This window comes from Alexandromys fortis, unplaced genomic scaffold (genome assembly GCF_014885135.2).
Source record: "Alexandromys fortis isolate MF-2015 unplaced genomic scaffold, M_Fortis_MF-2015_v1.1 scaffold_27, whole genome shotgun sequence".
Classification (NCBI taxonomy): domain Eukaryota; kingdom Metazoa; phylum Chordata; class Mammalia; order Rodentia; family Cricetidae; genus Alexandromys; species Alexandromys fortis.
The window spans coordinates 3,728,993-3,742,925 of record NW_026067952.1 but is presented as its reverse complement, the minus strand read 5'-3'; the positions used below and the strand labels follow the sequence as shown (position 1 = coordinate 3,742,925).

At 41.6% G+C, this 13,933-nt stretch overlaps 1 protein-coding gene across 2 annotated transcripts in view; it reads left to right on the top strand.

The window, feature by feature from the left end:
- Stk4 (serine/threonine kinase 4) overlaps nt 1-13,933 on the top strand; it is an 89,216-nt gene that overhangs the window by 138 nt on the left and 75,145 nt on the right. Inside the window, exons 2-5 of one of the 2 annotated variants that reach the window (XM_050151022.1) lie at nt 5,765-5,845; nt 7,216-7,345; nt 7,966-8,556; nt 11,403-11,531. In XM_050151022.1, the coding sequence (XP_050006979.1) occupies nt 11,515-11,531 (17 nt within the window). In that variant the 5' untranslated portion in view covers nt 5,765-5,845; nt 7,216-7,345; nt 7,966-8,556; nt 11,403-11,514. The remainder of the gene's footprint in view (nt 1-5,764; nt 5,846-7,215; nt 7,346-7,965; nt 8,557-11,402; nt 11,532-13,933) is intronic. The other variant, XM_050151021.1, reaches the window with a different exon arrangement.

The window sequence follows — 13,933 nt, the reverse complement described above, 5'->3', positions numbered from 1 at the left end:
CGTAGGCTAAGAGGAGGAGAATTGGGTGAGGAGGCATGGCGCGAACTTGCTGAGGGGGAGACACCCGTGTGTAAGCTCTGGGCGGAGAGGGACCCGCGAGACAGGCGACCCTGCTGCCGGAGCACCTGCTGAGTGAGGGAGCGTCCGCTGACCGGGATAGAAAGTGGGTTTGGTCAGAGGGAGCACTCTCTGTGGGGGGACTCTTCTGGGCAACCTGCGGACAAGTTAGGGAGACACTTGCCGAGGCCGGGGGAGCCCCCCCCCCAAGAAGAGACCCGAGGACTTAGCGTCCTTAATGCTGAGGGTGAGTGAAAGCGAACCCGCTGGGGATGAGCGAGGACTCACAGAGAGGGTCCTGAATCCCACACACCGTGCGGTGGGGAAAGATCTGTTGCATTGCTTCTGAGGGAAAAGTCGGTAAAAAAAAAATTAGTTGGAGGTCCCATGGCTAGTCAGAGGGTTAAGCGGGAATTTTGTGTTCGGGTGGTCCTGTCCAAAGTTAGTGCTCCTGCCTTACTGTGGAAGTACCCGAGTTTCGTGGGTCCAGTAATGGACAGAGGGTTGTGGAGGTAGAGTTCCCAGGGGTGTTCTGGGTGTCATCCTCATGTGGGGGTAATGATGGTGGTGTTGATGGGGGTGGGGGCTTTTGTTGCTTATGTCCCGAATGCCTGCCTAATTTTCTTAATGTCCTCCTCCGCCTTCCAAACCCAAAGTTGGGACATAGATAAGGAAAGAAAATACTTGAGGCTGGCTGGGTAAGCTGAGATCCAGTAAGTAGAGTTTAGACATAGGAGATCCAGCCAGACTGTCCTTGCCAGTTTGTCTCAATTCTATCAGCTCCAGATTCTAGAAGTACCTGGGATTGTTTTGGGTCAAGATGACTGACTCCAGGAAGTCCGTGCTCCTGGACTGGTTGATGTTATGTGTGTTGGACCACTCCCCCTCACCTGGAGAAAAGAACCTACAGCCTGAGGGAGTCATACTGCTCTCGGATGCAGCTAAAAACTTGGGTTTCACAGAGAAGACATTTGACTTCCTGTAGCAGAATGAGCACGAAAATAGGAAGTGTTCAGAATAAGGGAGTGCCCAGCAACTGAGAGGTGAAGGGAGGGGGTTGGAAGCCTGGGGAGCCCTCTTGGGGGTTGTTGGAAGCACACGAAGCATGGAATGAAACACACAGCTTGTTAGTGTGGTGTGCTGAGACTGTAGTAGCAGCGACCATCATTAGCCACACCCACAGAGCACTTGCAGGGTGCCAGGCACTGTTTTAATTGCTAGCCATCTCGCCCGTTCAACCATATGACATTGCTGGTGCTTGGTCATTTTTGAACTTGTTGAAAATGGTACTTCAGAATGGACATCTTACTGACTCATAAGGAGGATATCCTTGCATCCCTGTTTCGCCGATGATAAAGCCAGGGCACAGACAGGCAGGGCATCTGTTAGCTGCTCCCTAGCTGGTAAGAGGCAGAGTTGGAATTTTAATGTCTGGTAATCTAGTCCAAAGCCTGGCTCTTCTAACTTCCCTACTCTGACATCTCTGAAAGTTACCTGCTACTTTGGGTCTTTGTATATGTTTATCTCAGCAGAGAGTTACCGTATGTGTGCAGTCAGTAACCACTAGATTCGGTCTTTCTCTTTGGCTCCTTCCCCCACATACCTTCATTTAATTAAAATGAGAATTGGGAATGTGAGTTTTGTTTCTCTCTTTGTGTTTGGTGGTTTTTAAGCAGGGGTGATTTTTCTGTTATTGTTTTGATTTTGCTCATCCTTGTATCTTTTGGACTTTTTATTTTTAAATTGTAATCTTTTTAAAAAGGAATTTATTAGCCGGGCAGTGGTGTCGCACACCGTTAATCTCAGCACTTGGGAGGCAGAGGCAGGTGGATCTCAGAGTTCGAGGCCAACCTGACCTACAAAGTGAGTTCCAGGAAAGGCTCCAAAGCTACAGAAAAAAACCCTGTCTCGAAAAACAAAAACAAAAAAACAACAACAAAAAAGGGAATTTATTTATTTACTGTGTATATAGTGTTCTGCACCAGATCTCATTATAGATGGTTATGAGCCACCATGTGGTTGCTGGGAATTGGACTCAAGTCCTCTGAAAGAGCAGCCAGTGCTCTTAACTGATGAACCATCTTTCCAGCCCTTACTTTTTAATTTTTTTATTTTTAGTTTTTCAAGACAGGGTTTCTCTGTATAACAGTACAGGCTGTTTGGAACTTGCTTTGTAGACCCAGGCTGGTCTTGAACTCCAAGAGATCCGAGTGCCTCTGCCTCCGGATTGCTGGAATTAAAGGCGTGTGCCCCTACAGCCCAGTTTGCCTTTTGGATTTTGTGTGAGAGAAAAACATTGCAAGCCCGAATTGTTGGATGATTGGCACTGTCTTGTTCATTGTAACTAGTGAAATGCCGGGCTTTATTATCATCAGTGTTAACTGGCTTGGGTTGCCGTGACGAGTACCACACTTGTATGGTTTAAACAATAGAAATTAACTTTATTTCAATTTGCCATTCTGGAGGCTGGAAGCTTGAAATCAGGTGTCTTTGGCTTAGAAATGGCCATCTTTCCCCCACATCTTTACGTGGTCTTTGCTCCTGTCTGTCCCTGCCCCCACTTCTTCCGCTTACAAAGTCACTTATCTCCAGTAACAATCTCACATTCTGATGTTCTTTGAGTTAGAATCTTTTTTTTTTTTTTTTTGGTTTTTCGAGACAGGGTTTCTCTATGGTTTTGGAGCCTGTCCTGGAACTAGCTCTTGTAGACCAGGCTGGTCTCGAACTACAGAAATCCGCCTGCCTCTGCCTCACGAGTGCTGGGATTAAAGGCGTGCGCCACCACCGCCCGGCTTGAGTTAGAATCTTAATGTTTGTGTGAAGGACAGGGCATAGTTAATTTAGTTACCCTTTTGTTTGTTTTGAGACGGGGTCTCACGTGATCGCTCAGGCTGGCCTCAAACTCACTAGCTGCCTCACCCCCTTAGTAGCAGGCAGGAGCTATTGGACCTGACAGCTTTGTTATTAAAACTTTTCCGTTTATCTTTTTTTTTTTTTGCTGTAAAATTCTGTTAGAGGGATTAATATGCATACATACAGTGGTCCTCTGGGAGTTCTGACATGGGATAGATGGTTGAGAATCAGCCAGATCTGAGCACCGCTTCATACCGTTTCTCATATTTGGAAAGATACAGATGTCTTCTTGAGAGATTCGGGTGGTGTGCTGCTCAGCACCTCGGTGCAGGAAATACTCTTTGCATTCATGAGCTTGAAGTGCGTGCGTGACTCAGGGACTGATGATGGATGGTGTCTTGCAGGAGTCAGTGATTTTAAGACGTAAGTTACCATTGGGTAATGGTGTAGTGGAAGGCTTAGGGTGCATTCCTGGGATGCTGGCCATTCTTGTGTTGGCTGACTTAGGATAGGGACATCACCAACATTTGGTGCATGTGTAATTGTATTTATTGGCCAGGCCTGTTCATTATGAGTAAGTAAAAACTGGTGTGGAATGTCACCTCTGCGTGAACTTTATCCCAGTTTCCCAAAGCAGACCATTTGGGTAATAGTCCTTGTCCTTGAAGATTCAGTCACTTAGCAGATGTTTCGTAGAAATTTTATTTGTTGGTAGCCTACTAGTTATCATTTTAGATGCAGTTTTATTTCAGCGCACCTTTAATCCCAGCCTTCTGGAAGGCAGAGACAGACGAAACTCAGAACTTGAAACCAACCTGGTCTACAGTGCCAGTTGCAGGACAGCCAGAGCTAAGAAACCCTGTCCCAAAAAAGAAAAAGAAAGAAATCCTATCCTGACACCACAGAAAATATAGATTGCTACTCAGGGTCATGTGATTGCCACCCCTACATTGGTTGATCCATTTGGCAAATACCTTCTGACCATCTCTTGTTTTTTGGCAACACAGATAATAACACTTCTTCATGTTTAAAGTGTTTTAAAAATTCTAGATGCAAAACAAAACTCCCACATAGGTTGCCTAAAAGAGCATTGTGAGCATTTGTTTAAAGTTTGTTAGTCTTATCTAGTCTAGCAACAGTCTCTTAGGGCCCAGGCAGTTTCCTTTGTTATTCTGTGGTCTCTGAAATAGCGACTTTGACTTTTGTTACACTATAAGAGTCAACACTTGAAAGAGAATCAGATCTCCTTTATATAAGCTGTGTTGAGTTTATTCTTGATGAATGAGGTATTGTCCATTGTTTATACAGCGATGATTGGGGATTTTACCAAAAACCCCTGGCATATTAGCTGTTCGCTTTAGTTTCTGAGGTCGTAGAAATATCACTTCTGAAGTTTAAAAGGAGTTTCACTTCAGCCCTTTTGTTTTGAAGCTGGGAGTTTTTTATGAAGTCATTGGGATTTCAATTTTAGGGTCTTCTGAATCTTCAAATGTCAGTGTAGCCAGTGTATTTTGTAGCTCTTCAAATCAAGGCATTAACTTTCTGTGGTTCTCCATTTCTTGTAAAATTCTGCAAGATTGTTTCTTTGAGGTCACAGCTTGTTGGTAGTTAGTTGTACTTCATGTGGTCAGGCTTTTTTGTTTGTTTGTTTTCAATTTTTATATTCTGGTTTTTCTATTTTTATTTAAAATTATTTCTTTTAAGAATTGGTATTGTTTAACTAGTTCAAGCCTTTTTCTGCTCAAGAAATTTACGATGTGGCTGCTTCCATATTTCACCAATTTCCTGAGCTGTCTTTTCTTTGTTGTCTTTTGTAGCTTCAGGAAACCATTGTGTAGAACACACACACACACATTCACACACAAACACACACACTTGCTCCACAGCAAAGTCTTTAAGCCTGTTAAAATGTTTTATTAGAGGCCTCAGAGTTTTAAATTTGCAATGTTGCTTTTTAACCTCCCCAGTGTCTTATGATTGTCTAGTGCTGCCGCAGAGTCTGAGGTGTACAGGAGTAGTGAAGACTCTTAAGCTTCTTGGCGCTAGTGAAAAGTACATGACTGGCTGATCATGGCAGGAAGGTCTTAATGAGATTGTTTAAATTCCCTGCAGTCAAGTCAGTTTGTACTTTTGGGTCTGTATAACTGTCTGCTTCCTACTTGATGTTTCTGTGTTACCTACGGAATTTAATGGGTAGATAAAATGACCAAAACATTGCCAATAGAGGGAAAAGGTCAGCTAGTCCAATTCAGGCTTAAATATATAGTCGTTCATTTAAATGTCTTTTTGAAGAGGTAGCTATGCCAGTTAAATTCATAGAAATAATTTACCTAATGTTTGACTCTATGCTGTAACATTTTAGTCACATAATACTTTATTTTCCGTAAGTTTTCTAATTGTAGAGAACTTGGTCCTCTTAGAGTAGACTTAACCACTATAGGGCAGCTTCTCTCATTAGCAAATTCATATATATGTTGAACTGAAATTTGATTCTTGGCAGCTCTTCATGTTCTGGTCTAGAATGTGCTCTTTGGGTGACCCAGCAAAAGTAGAATCTCACTCTTAAAAGAGCCAGGGATGGTGGAGCACACATATAATCCTAGCATGTGAGATGGCAATCCTCAGGCAAGAGGATTTTAAGTTTGATGTCAATCTGGGTTACAGTAGTGAGAGTCTGTCTTAAAAAAAAAAAAAAAACAAAAAAAACCTCTTAGCTTGTCTTTACTGTTAGTTACCAGTAGAGAAAGTAGACTTTGTAGAGCAATCCCTAGAACCGTAACTGTAAAATAAACAATGTCCTTTATTTGTTAGTTGTAAGTAAGACACATTTTGTGATTATATTCTTCACCCACAGGCAGCTGAGGAAGTTGGATGAAGATAGTTTAACTAAACAGCCGGAAGAAGTGTTTGATGTCTTAGAGAAACTTGGAGAAGGGTGAGTACAGATAGAATCTATGTAGACTGCTGGGTCCGCCTTTCTCTTGGCCTACTAGCTGAAGGATGTGAGCCTCGCCTGGTGTAAAACTCAAGCCTGCACTGAAGAAAACGCCACATATTGGCATTGTTCCAGGGCGTGCGGGAGGTGCTTCTACTGCTTGCAATGCCTTTTCAGTCTCCCCGTTACTAAATTTTGTGGTTTATCACTAGATCTAGTGATTTTCAGTCTCTTTAATGTTGTTTTTATTGTTTTCTCTTGTAGAATCTGTGATGTGTATGATTTTATGTAGCTATCAAAAAATGTTAATTAGATTATGATTTATTAAGGTTTCAAAAAGTCAGCCGGGATGGTGGCCTGTACCTTTAATCCCAGCACTTAGGAGGCAGAGGCTTTGTGTGTTTGAGGCCATTTTGGTATACATAGCAAGTTCCAGGATAGCTATATAGTGAGGCCCTGTCTCCCCCCCCTCAAAAAAAAGAAGTAAAAAGGAGTTAGACACAGGCAACTTTATATGCTGATCAGAATTTATGACGAGTATTTAATTACCAGTCAGTAAAAAAATTACAAAAATTCAATGTGTTTGTTGCAGCATTGTGAAAAATAGCAAATAAACTAAGAACTGTTTATGTCTTCTCAGAAGATTCAGCATCTCAGGTTGGGAAACAGTGGGCTTCTTAAAGTGCCGACTTCTGGTGGAGGTTCTGAAGCGCTGCTGCATGGATGTGGGTTGTGACTGGTTTTCTTTGATACAATAGGACATTGCATCAGAGTTTCTTTTTTTGTTTTTTCGAGACAAGGTTTCTCTGTGTAGCCCTGGCCGCCATGGAACTTGCTCTGTAGATCAGTCTGGCCTTGAATTCAACAGAGATCTGTCTGCCTCTGCCTCCACCATCACACCTGGCTATATCAGAGTTTCTTATATATACTTCTACCTACCCTTTTAATTTAATTCTGTGTATTTATTGCTTCTTTTGTAGTGATCAGTACATTAAAATACTAGGAATATCTTAAGTGTTTAACTTTTGAATAGATAATAAATTCATGTGATTCAGAGATAGTTATTGCATATATAAATGGGCATTGTTATTTATGAAATTTTAATCCCTCTGGAACACCTCTGACTAATGACTGACTGACTGAATGCTTTTTTCTTTTTCTGTGGTGCTAGGGATTGCGCCCAGGTCATACGCATTGCTAGGCAAGCTCTCTGCCTGAGCGAAGCCTCCCCTCCCCTCCCTGTTTGAGAGTTTAGTGTTATTATATTTAAACACAGATCTGTAGTCATGACAAATGCACTTTTGGATTGCATGGAATAGATTCATGGATTACCTCCTTGTTAAAAACATTAGTCTTCAACTTTCTGTTAGTTGAAAAAAAATACTCTTTGGGATCCGTCAAAAAATCGAGCAGAGGAAGGAAGGAAAAGAACATGAGTTGTGACTCCCCAGGACAAGCCCAAGATGGTGGAAGACTGCCAGCTGAATGGCACCAGTAAAGGTATGCCGTGGCCACAGCCACTCCTTATCTTTTGCCTGGGGTCTGTAGCTTTTGCTTGGCATTCTTGCTATTCTCCTGAGGCGATTAGTCCACGCCCCTTGATCTAACAATGTTCACAGATAGCTTTTGGAATATGTTATAGATTGGTGGGCATAATTGTATATGTAACTAACTTTTTATTTTTAGTAAAAGCATGCTAGAGTAATAACACACTGAAGTCACACAGACATGGGTTAAAAGCCTTGGTATCTTATTTATTCACATAGCAGATGAGCTTATATATCGATCCTCACAACTTTATCTACAAAGTAGGGATAATAACAAAATCTGTTACATGGTGTCGTGGAAAGTATGACATGACCTAATGGATGTTAAGTACTGTGGTTGTCGCAAAGGGAATGCTCAGTAAGACACAACTATATGCTGAAGCATTTTTCAGACCTTATGTCAAATCCAAGATAAATCTTAAGTCTTAAAGTACAGTTAGGTATTCTTATCAGGGACCCTGCTTGCTGGGCTTGATTTAGGAAATATCAAAATTATAGTTGGAAAATGTCAGAAATATAATGTGGGGAAAAACAAGCTAACTATGTTTTGTTTTGTTTTTAAATTGTGTTTAGATATGGATGTCTTCAGCAAAGAACTTGGGAATTTCCCTCTAAAGAGCCTTCCGCATGCTGTCGTCTCATTGAACTTTTAAATGGCACCCCAGAGACTTGGGTTTTTGTCACCCTGACTTAATGAACCTGGACAGGTCTCATGGAACAAGCATGATACTGAAGGACAACCTTCCTTTCATGTACTTCTCGAATGCGATGCACACCGTCTTCAGATGTTCCTTCAGTGAATGGGTTGTGAATTCTTAGGGACTTGTGGGCTCTTTCCAATGCTAACCCTGCCGGAGAATTCTGTTGGGTTCTGGAGCTGTGGTCATGCTGTTTTGAAGAAGTCCTGTGGCTCTCTGTGTCAGGGCAGAGTCACAGCCCAAGCCAAGAGGAGTGGAGAGCACCTGGGATGTTTAGAGTGGAGCCTAGCATCCTTTTGCTTCTGTTATTTCTAAATTTTACACGTTGGCTCATTTTTTCTTTTCTTTTCTTTCTTTTTTTTTGTTTTTTTGTTTTTTTGCATGCTTAGATTCTCATGTACTTTAGGCAAGTGCTCTATGATCGAGCTACATTCCCAGCCTTCATCTAAGTTTTTATCATAAGATGGTAACACTTTATTCTCATAGTTCCATAGCTAATGAGTAGTGATGACTAATGAGACTTGTGCGTATTTGTGTTGGTCTCAGATACTGTTTGTTTCCATCTTTCTGCATTCACGCCTACTTTGATGGTTATGTGAAACAGACACTTCGTTACGTTCATTCTCTGAAAGTTAAAGCTCACCGAATCTTTCGTTAACATTGTAGGAAATCGGGTCCTAAGGGACTTGCATGTATGTGGAATTTTAGCTATTTTTATTGTTTTGATGGAATACCTGATGAAAAAAAACTTAAGAAAGGAAAAATTGTCTCAGTTTGAGGGTGTGTAATCCAAGATGGTGGAGAAGATTATGGTGGCAGGCACAGCCTGCAGCTGTGGCAGTGAGAGCCTGGGGTGACTAGGGAACTAGATAGAGGAAATTCTAAGGTGGGGTATGAACCTCAAAGCGCACCGCTCACCAGCTTACTTCCAGCTTGGTCCAACCTTACAAAGGTCCACAATCTCCCTAAACAGCATCGTCTTCTAGGGTCACATGAGGCTGTTAGGGACATTTCACTGTCAAACCATGACCTTGGACATGATTGTCAAAGCCTAACTTCTTCAGATTATGATCAGAGTGATATGTGGCAAGATGAATCTTTGTTCATTATTCACAAACTGTAGGAGTTTCTTTGCCATCAGGATAATGTGGGAGGTAGGGATATTGTTTTGGTCATGAACTAAACAAGTCCACTGGGAAAGTTTGCTTTTCATTCCTAATGCATAAGAATAATGAGTAAAATCTCTACTAAATATTTAATTATAGAGCAAAGGCTTATTTGGTGAATAAACTATTTATAGTAAAATTGTAGACTATTAAAACATGGAAAGCTGTGAGAGCTTTTCTCTGAAGAATTTTGCTCTAGTGAAAGCAGACTTTCAGAAGCAGGGTGTGGGGAAACTGCAGTACCAGTGCCTGAGGGGAAGAAGAATTTTGCACCCAGCAAAACTTATTCCAGCATGAAGATACTTTTGCACATACAGGGTCTAGAATTTCAAAAAGGCCTTTCTTTGGATCACAGTAACAGAACACCTGCTAGCAGTGGCTAACTATGATGGCATTTAGTGTCAAACTAATAAATCTCCCAGAAGTGGAGAGTTGACTTGCTAATGGTTGGTCTGGACAGTTCTTATGGTCACAAGATGGTTATATTAGTTTCAAGTGCCATCCCTCTTGAGAGTAACCAGGGCAAGGAGGAAAGTGACACATGAAAATAGCCCTATGTCCTTGTCCTACCCAGGAAGAAAGTCTTCAGCGTTCCCGCTATCCAGTGGCTAGATCTAGGTTAGATTTTGCTGCTGGTTCAGTCACTGGCAGAAGAGAAGTGGAGTACCGTGGCTGGCAGAGCCTATCACGATTTCCCCAAGGACTAAGACACTGCTATCCCAATTGAGAGTTATTTTAGCAAGGAAGAAAGGGCAGTGGCTGGGTCTCCCACATGTCAGCAGTTGTGTTTCTGTGGCAAACAGGATTTGAGACTCTTGGAGCATCTTTTTATTTCTTTTTACATATAAGAGCTTCAAATAGAACTTTACATGTGCTCCACATTCATAGATAATTCTTTTTTAAAGATGTTTTTAAAATCTACTTTGACATTGAGATAATTCATTTTTGGAAGTGGAAATGTTATTTTGACATCTTAGGTCACATTTTTTATTTTTATTTTTGTTTCACCAAGGTAGTATGTAGAAACAGATGTGTTTGGGAAACTTAATTATTTTAGCTTTTTCAGTTTTTTGAGACAAGTTTTCTCTGTGTAGCCTTGTCCAGGAACTTCTCTGCAAACCAGGCTATCCTTGAACTCACAGAGATGCACCTGCCTCTGCCTCCCAGGTGCTGGGATTAAGGGTGTGTGCCACCACCACCTGGTGAGCTTGGGAAATTTAAAAAATGATTTTCTCATATTTCACTGAGAGCTGCCCTGGACATTAATGAAAAAAATGTATGCAAGATTCTGGTGGCATCTCACTTGAGTACCATAATTGTCTTGTGAAGGAGTTTGTTGTAGTTTTTTTTTTTTGGTCATCTTGGAAATGAGACAATGTAGGCACAAGAGAGCTACCTCAGGTGTTTACAACAATGTGTAGCAGTAGTGGGAAGCCGTCTTCCCTCTGTAGCTTCTAAACCTGATGTTCTTGTAGCACCCAGACTAAATGAACATAGAACCTTGGTTTTGATAAGGAGCTTTTCAGGGAAGATGAGACAGAAAGCAAAAAGATTTGCATATGTACCATTCATCTGATACTAGCATGAAGGAGGCTTAGGTCTGGGGGAGTTTGCATAGCATGTGAGAGGAATAGGGCAGAAAGACAATGGCTGTAGGAAAACACATGTATTGTGTTGATGTGGAGAGAAAACAAGCATTGTGTTCAGAGTTCGAATCTTAAACTCATAACTTATGTGACCTCTAAACTGTTAATTTTTACTTGTAGAATAATCACCTCTTTGCCTTTAATTTTTTATTTTCAAAGGATAGGCCCAGATTATTTTTTTATAAAGCAGATATCAGGGATGGTGCATAGAAGCTGTTACAGTCATTTGATAATCATAATTATCAGATAGGCCTAATAACTCTGGGTGCTGGGGTTAAACCCAGTACCTTGCAATGCTAGATAAGTGCTCTTCCTCATATGAACTTTTAGGGTGCCATCTTTTCTTTCAGGTACTTAAGCCATCTCAGTTTTGCAAATGTAGTTAAACTTGTCAGCGTTAGGCACTTGGGATAGAAAGTAGACCTGTGGCTTGATTGTGCTAACCTGGTCTTCTGCTTCAGTGCTGTGGCTTTATAAACCGTCTCCTTCCCCAATTGCAGGTCTTATGGCAGCGTGTACAAGGCTATCCATAAAGAGACTGGCCAGATTGTTGCTATTAAGCAAGTGCCCGTGGAGTCAGACCTGCAGGAGATCATCAAAGAAATCTCCATAATGCAGCAGTGTGACAGGTAAAGGCTCGAGGGATCCTTTGACGGAATGTGTTTACTGGGATCATATAGTTTGACACCTACAGATTGACTTGCTGAGATGTTTGCAGAAGGCTGAGGTCAGTGGAATCACTGTGCATTTTCTGAAAAATGTGAGAAAGCTTGTATGTTTTTGTAGATAATTTGCAGTTTCCTTTTTTGTGTTTTTTTAATCAATCAATTTTTTTAGAGATGAGGAAGAAGAGACAGTGGTACTTTCTTCCTCTCTCTCTCTCTCTCTCTCTCTCTCTTTCTCTCTCACTCTCTTACTTTCTTTTGGGAAAATTTTCTGCAGAGCTAGCTGTGATAATTCAAATACCTTTTAGTCCTAGAAACCATAGAATATCAGTTTGGTCTATAAAAAGGGAATATTTGTTTAGGTATTAACCATTCTTTTTATTCGAGTCAAGAGTTCTTAAGTGTTTAATTTTGAGGAACTAAGATTTGTCAAATGCTATAAGCAGGAAGTTGGCCCCAGAGTCAACCACAGAAGAGCACGTGATCTGTGTGAAGTTCCATGACAACATGAGTTGGCCACTGATGGAGCAGGCAAACCCAGCACTGTCTAGATGTGAGAGACAAGTAAGGTTTGGGCAGTGCCAGGTCCGGGAGTTGGAAGTGAGGATGGAGAGGTTTGCACTTGAGGTGTCATCTGTCCTGAGGCCAGTGTTGTGAGACCAGTGTTACTTCCTGTTTGTCAGGCTTCAGCCTTCAGTGGATTATGTGGGGGCAATGAATCTTGTTATTTTACAGGGAACTTAAATCTCCCCAGCTTTGAAGTACAGCCACCACTCCTCTTCTTCCCATTGTATTTTTTATTTTGTGGTTATTGTTTACTGTTCAAAAGCCTCCATTTTTTCCCCCTTGACTGGGTTGGTCAGAATTAAGTTAGCAGTTTTTGTTTTTCTCTGTATGATTTACTTCACTCAAATGCTTTCTAATTGGCAAATTGAGACTGTATATAAAGAGTATGGAAATGCTTCTAAGTAAAGTGGTTCCCCCCCCCCCCCCCCCAGACAGTGTTTCTCTGTATAACAGCCCTGACTATCCTGGAACTCACTCTATAGACCAGGCTGGCCTTGAACTCAAAGAGATCTGCTTGCCTCTGCCTCCCCAGTGCTGGGATTAAAGGCATGCACCACCACTGGCCAGCATGTTTTTTTTTTAAAGATTTATTTTTACTTTTTTATGCATATGCCTGCATGAATGTATGTGGACCATGAGTCCCTGAAGACAATGGAGACCCCAAAATGGTATGAGAGCCCTGGAATTGGAGTTATAGACAGTTGTGAGCTGTCGTGTGGTTGCTGGAATCAGAACCTGGGCTCTCTGTAAGAGTATCGTGTGCTAAGAAGTGATGCTTTGAAGATCCTTCTCTGCATTCAGCCTTCTAAGAAAAAAAAAAGACAGGGCAGAATCCTTGTGTTCTGGGGGTTTGTTTGCTTTTTTTATTTTTATGCCACTGTCTTTTGAGTAAGGGGAGGGTATAGGGGACTTTTGCCTGATTTACTAGAGAAAAGCAGCTAGAGTAAGAATATCAGAAGTTTCCGTCCATTTTCTGGGCATTCACAGGCTAGGCATGTATAGTTCACAAGAGTACAAGGCTGCATAGAACAGATCCCAACAGTGTGTTTGGGCAATAAAGAAAACGGCTGCAGGAGGAGAGGGAGAGCACACAGGACAGTTGTGAGCCACAGGGACTCAGTTACCTGTGCTTTGACTGTTTTCCTTCTGTCCTGCTCACTGGCATATGTTCAGGAAGCCAGGGTAGTTTTAGCATCTTTGGTTGCTATGCAACCTGGTTTCCAACAGCAGTCCTGCTGTTAATGCTACAAATTGTCAGGACAGACTTTCATTTTACTGGGGTGTTTGAGTTCTCAGAAATTTAAGACCTAAAGTTCAAGTTTTGATATTAAATATTCTTTCTTTGTATTATATGGTGATGATTTTGTTACTCCCAATTATATTATGACTTTTGGAGGAAAAAAAGATGGCTTTCTTTTTGGTAAAGTCTTCATTGTTATATATCCCTTGGCACATCTTTCCTTGTCTCTGTGGGGGTTCAACTGTGATTACTTTATTGTTTTATAGCTTATCTCTCGTAAACAGGACACACACATACACACAGATGCATAATTTTTTTTTTCGTTTTTCGAGACAGGGTTTCTTTGTATAGCTTTGGAGCCTGTCCTGGAACTCACTCAAACTCACAGAGATCCGCCTGCCTCTGCCTCCTGTGTGCTGGGATAAAAGGCCTGCGCCACCACCGCCCAGCAAGCTGCATAAATTTTATGTATATGGGTGGTTTGCTAGCATTTATATCTGTGCACCACTTGCATGCCTGGTGCCTGAGGGTAGAAGAGGGTGTCAAATCTCTGGAACTG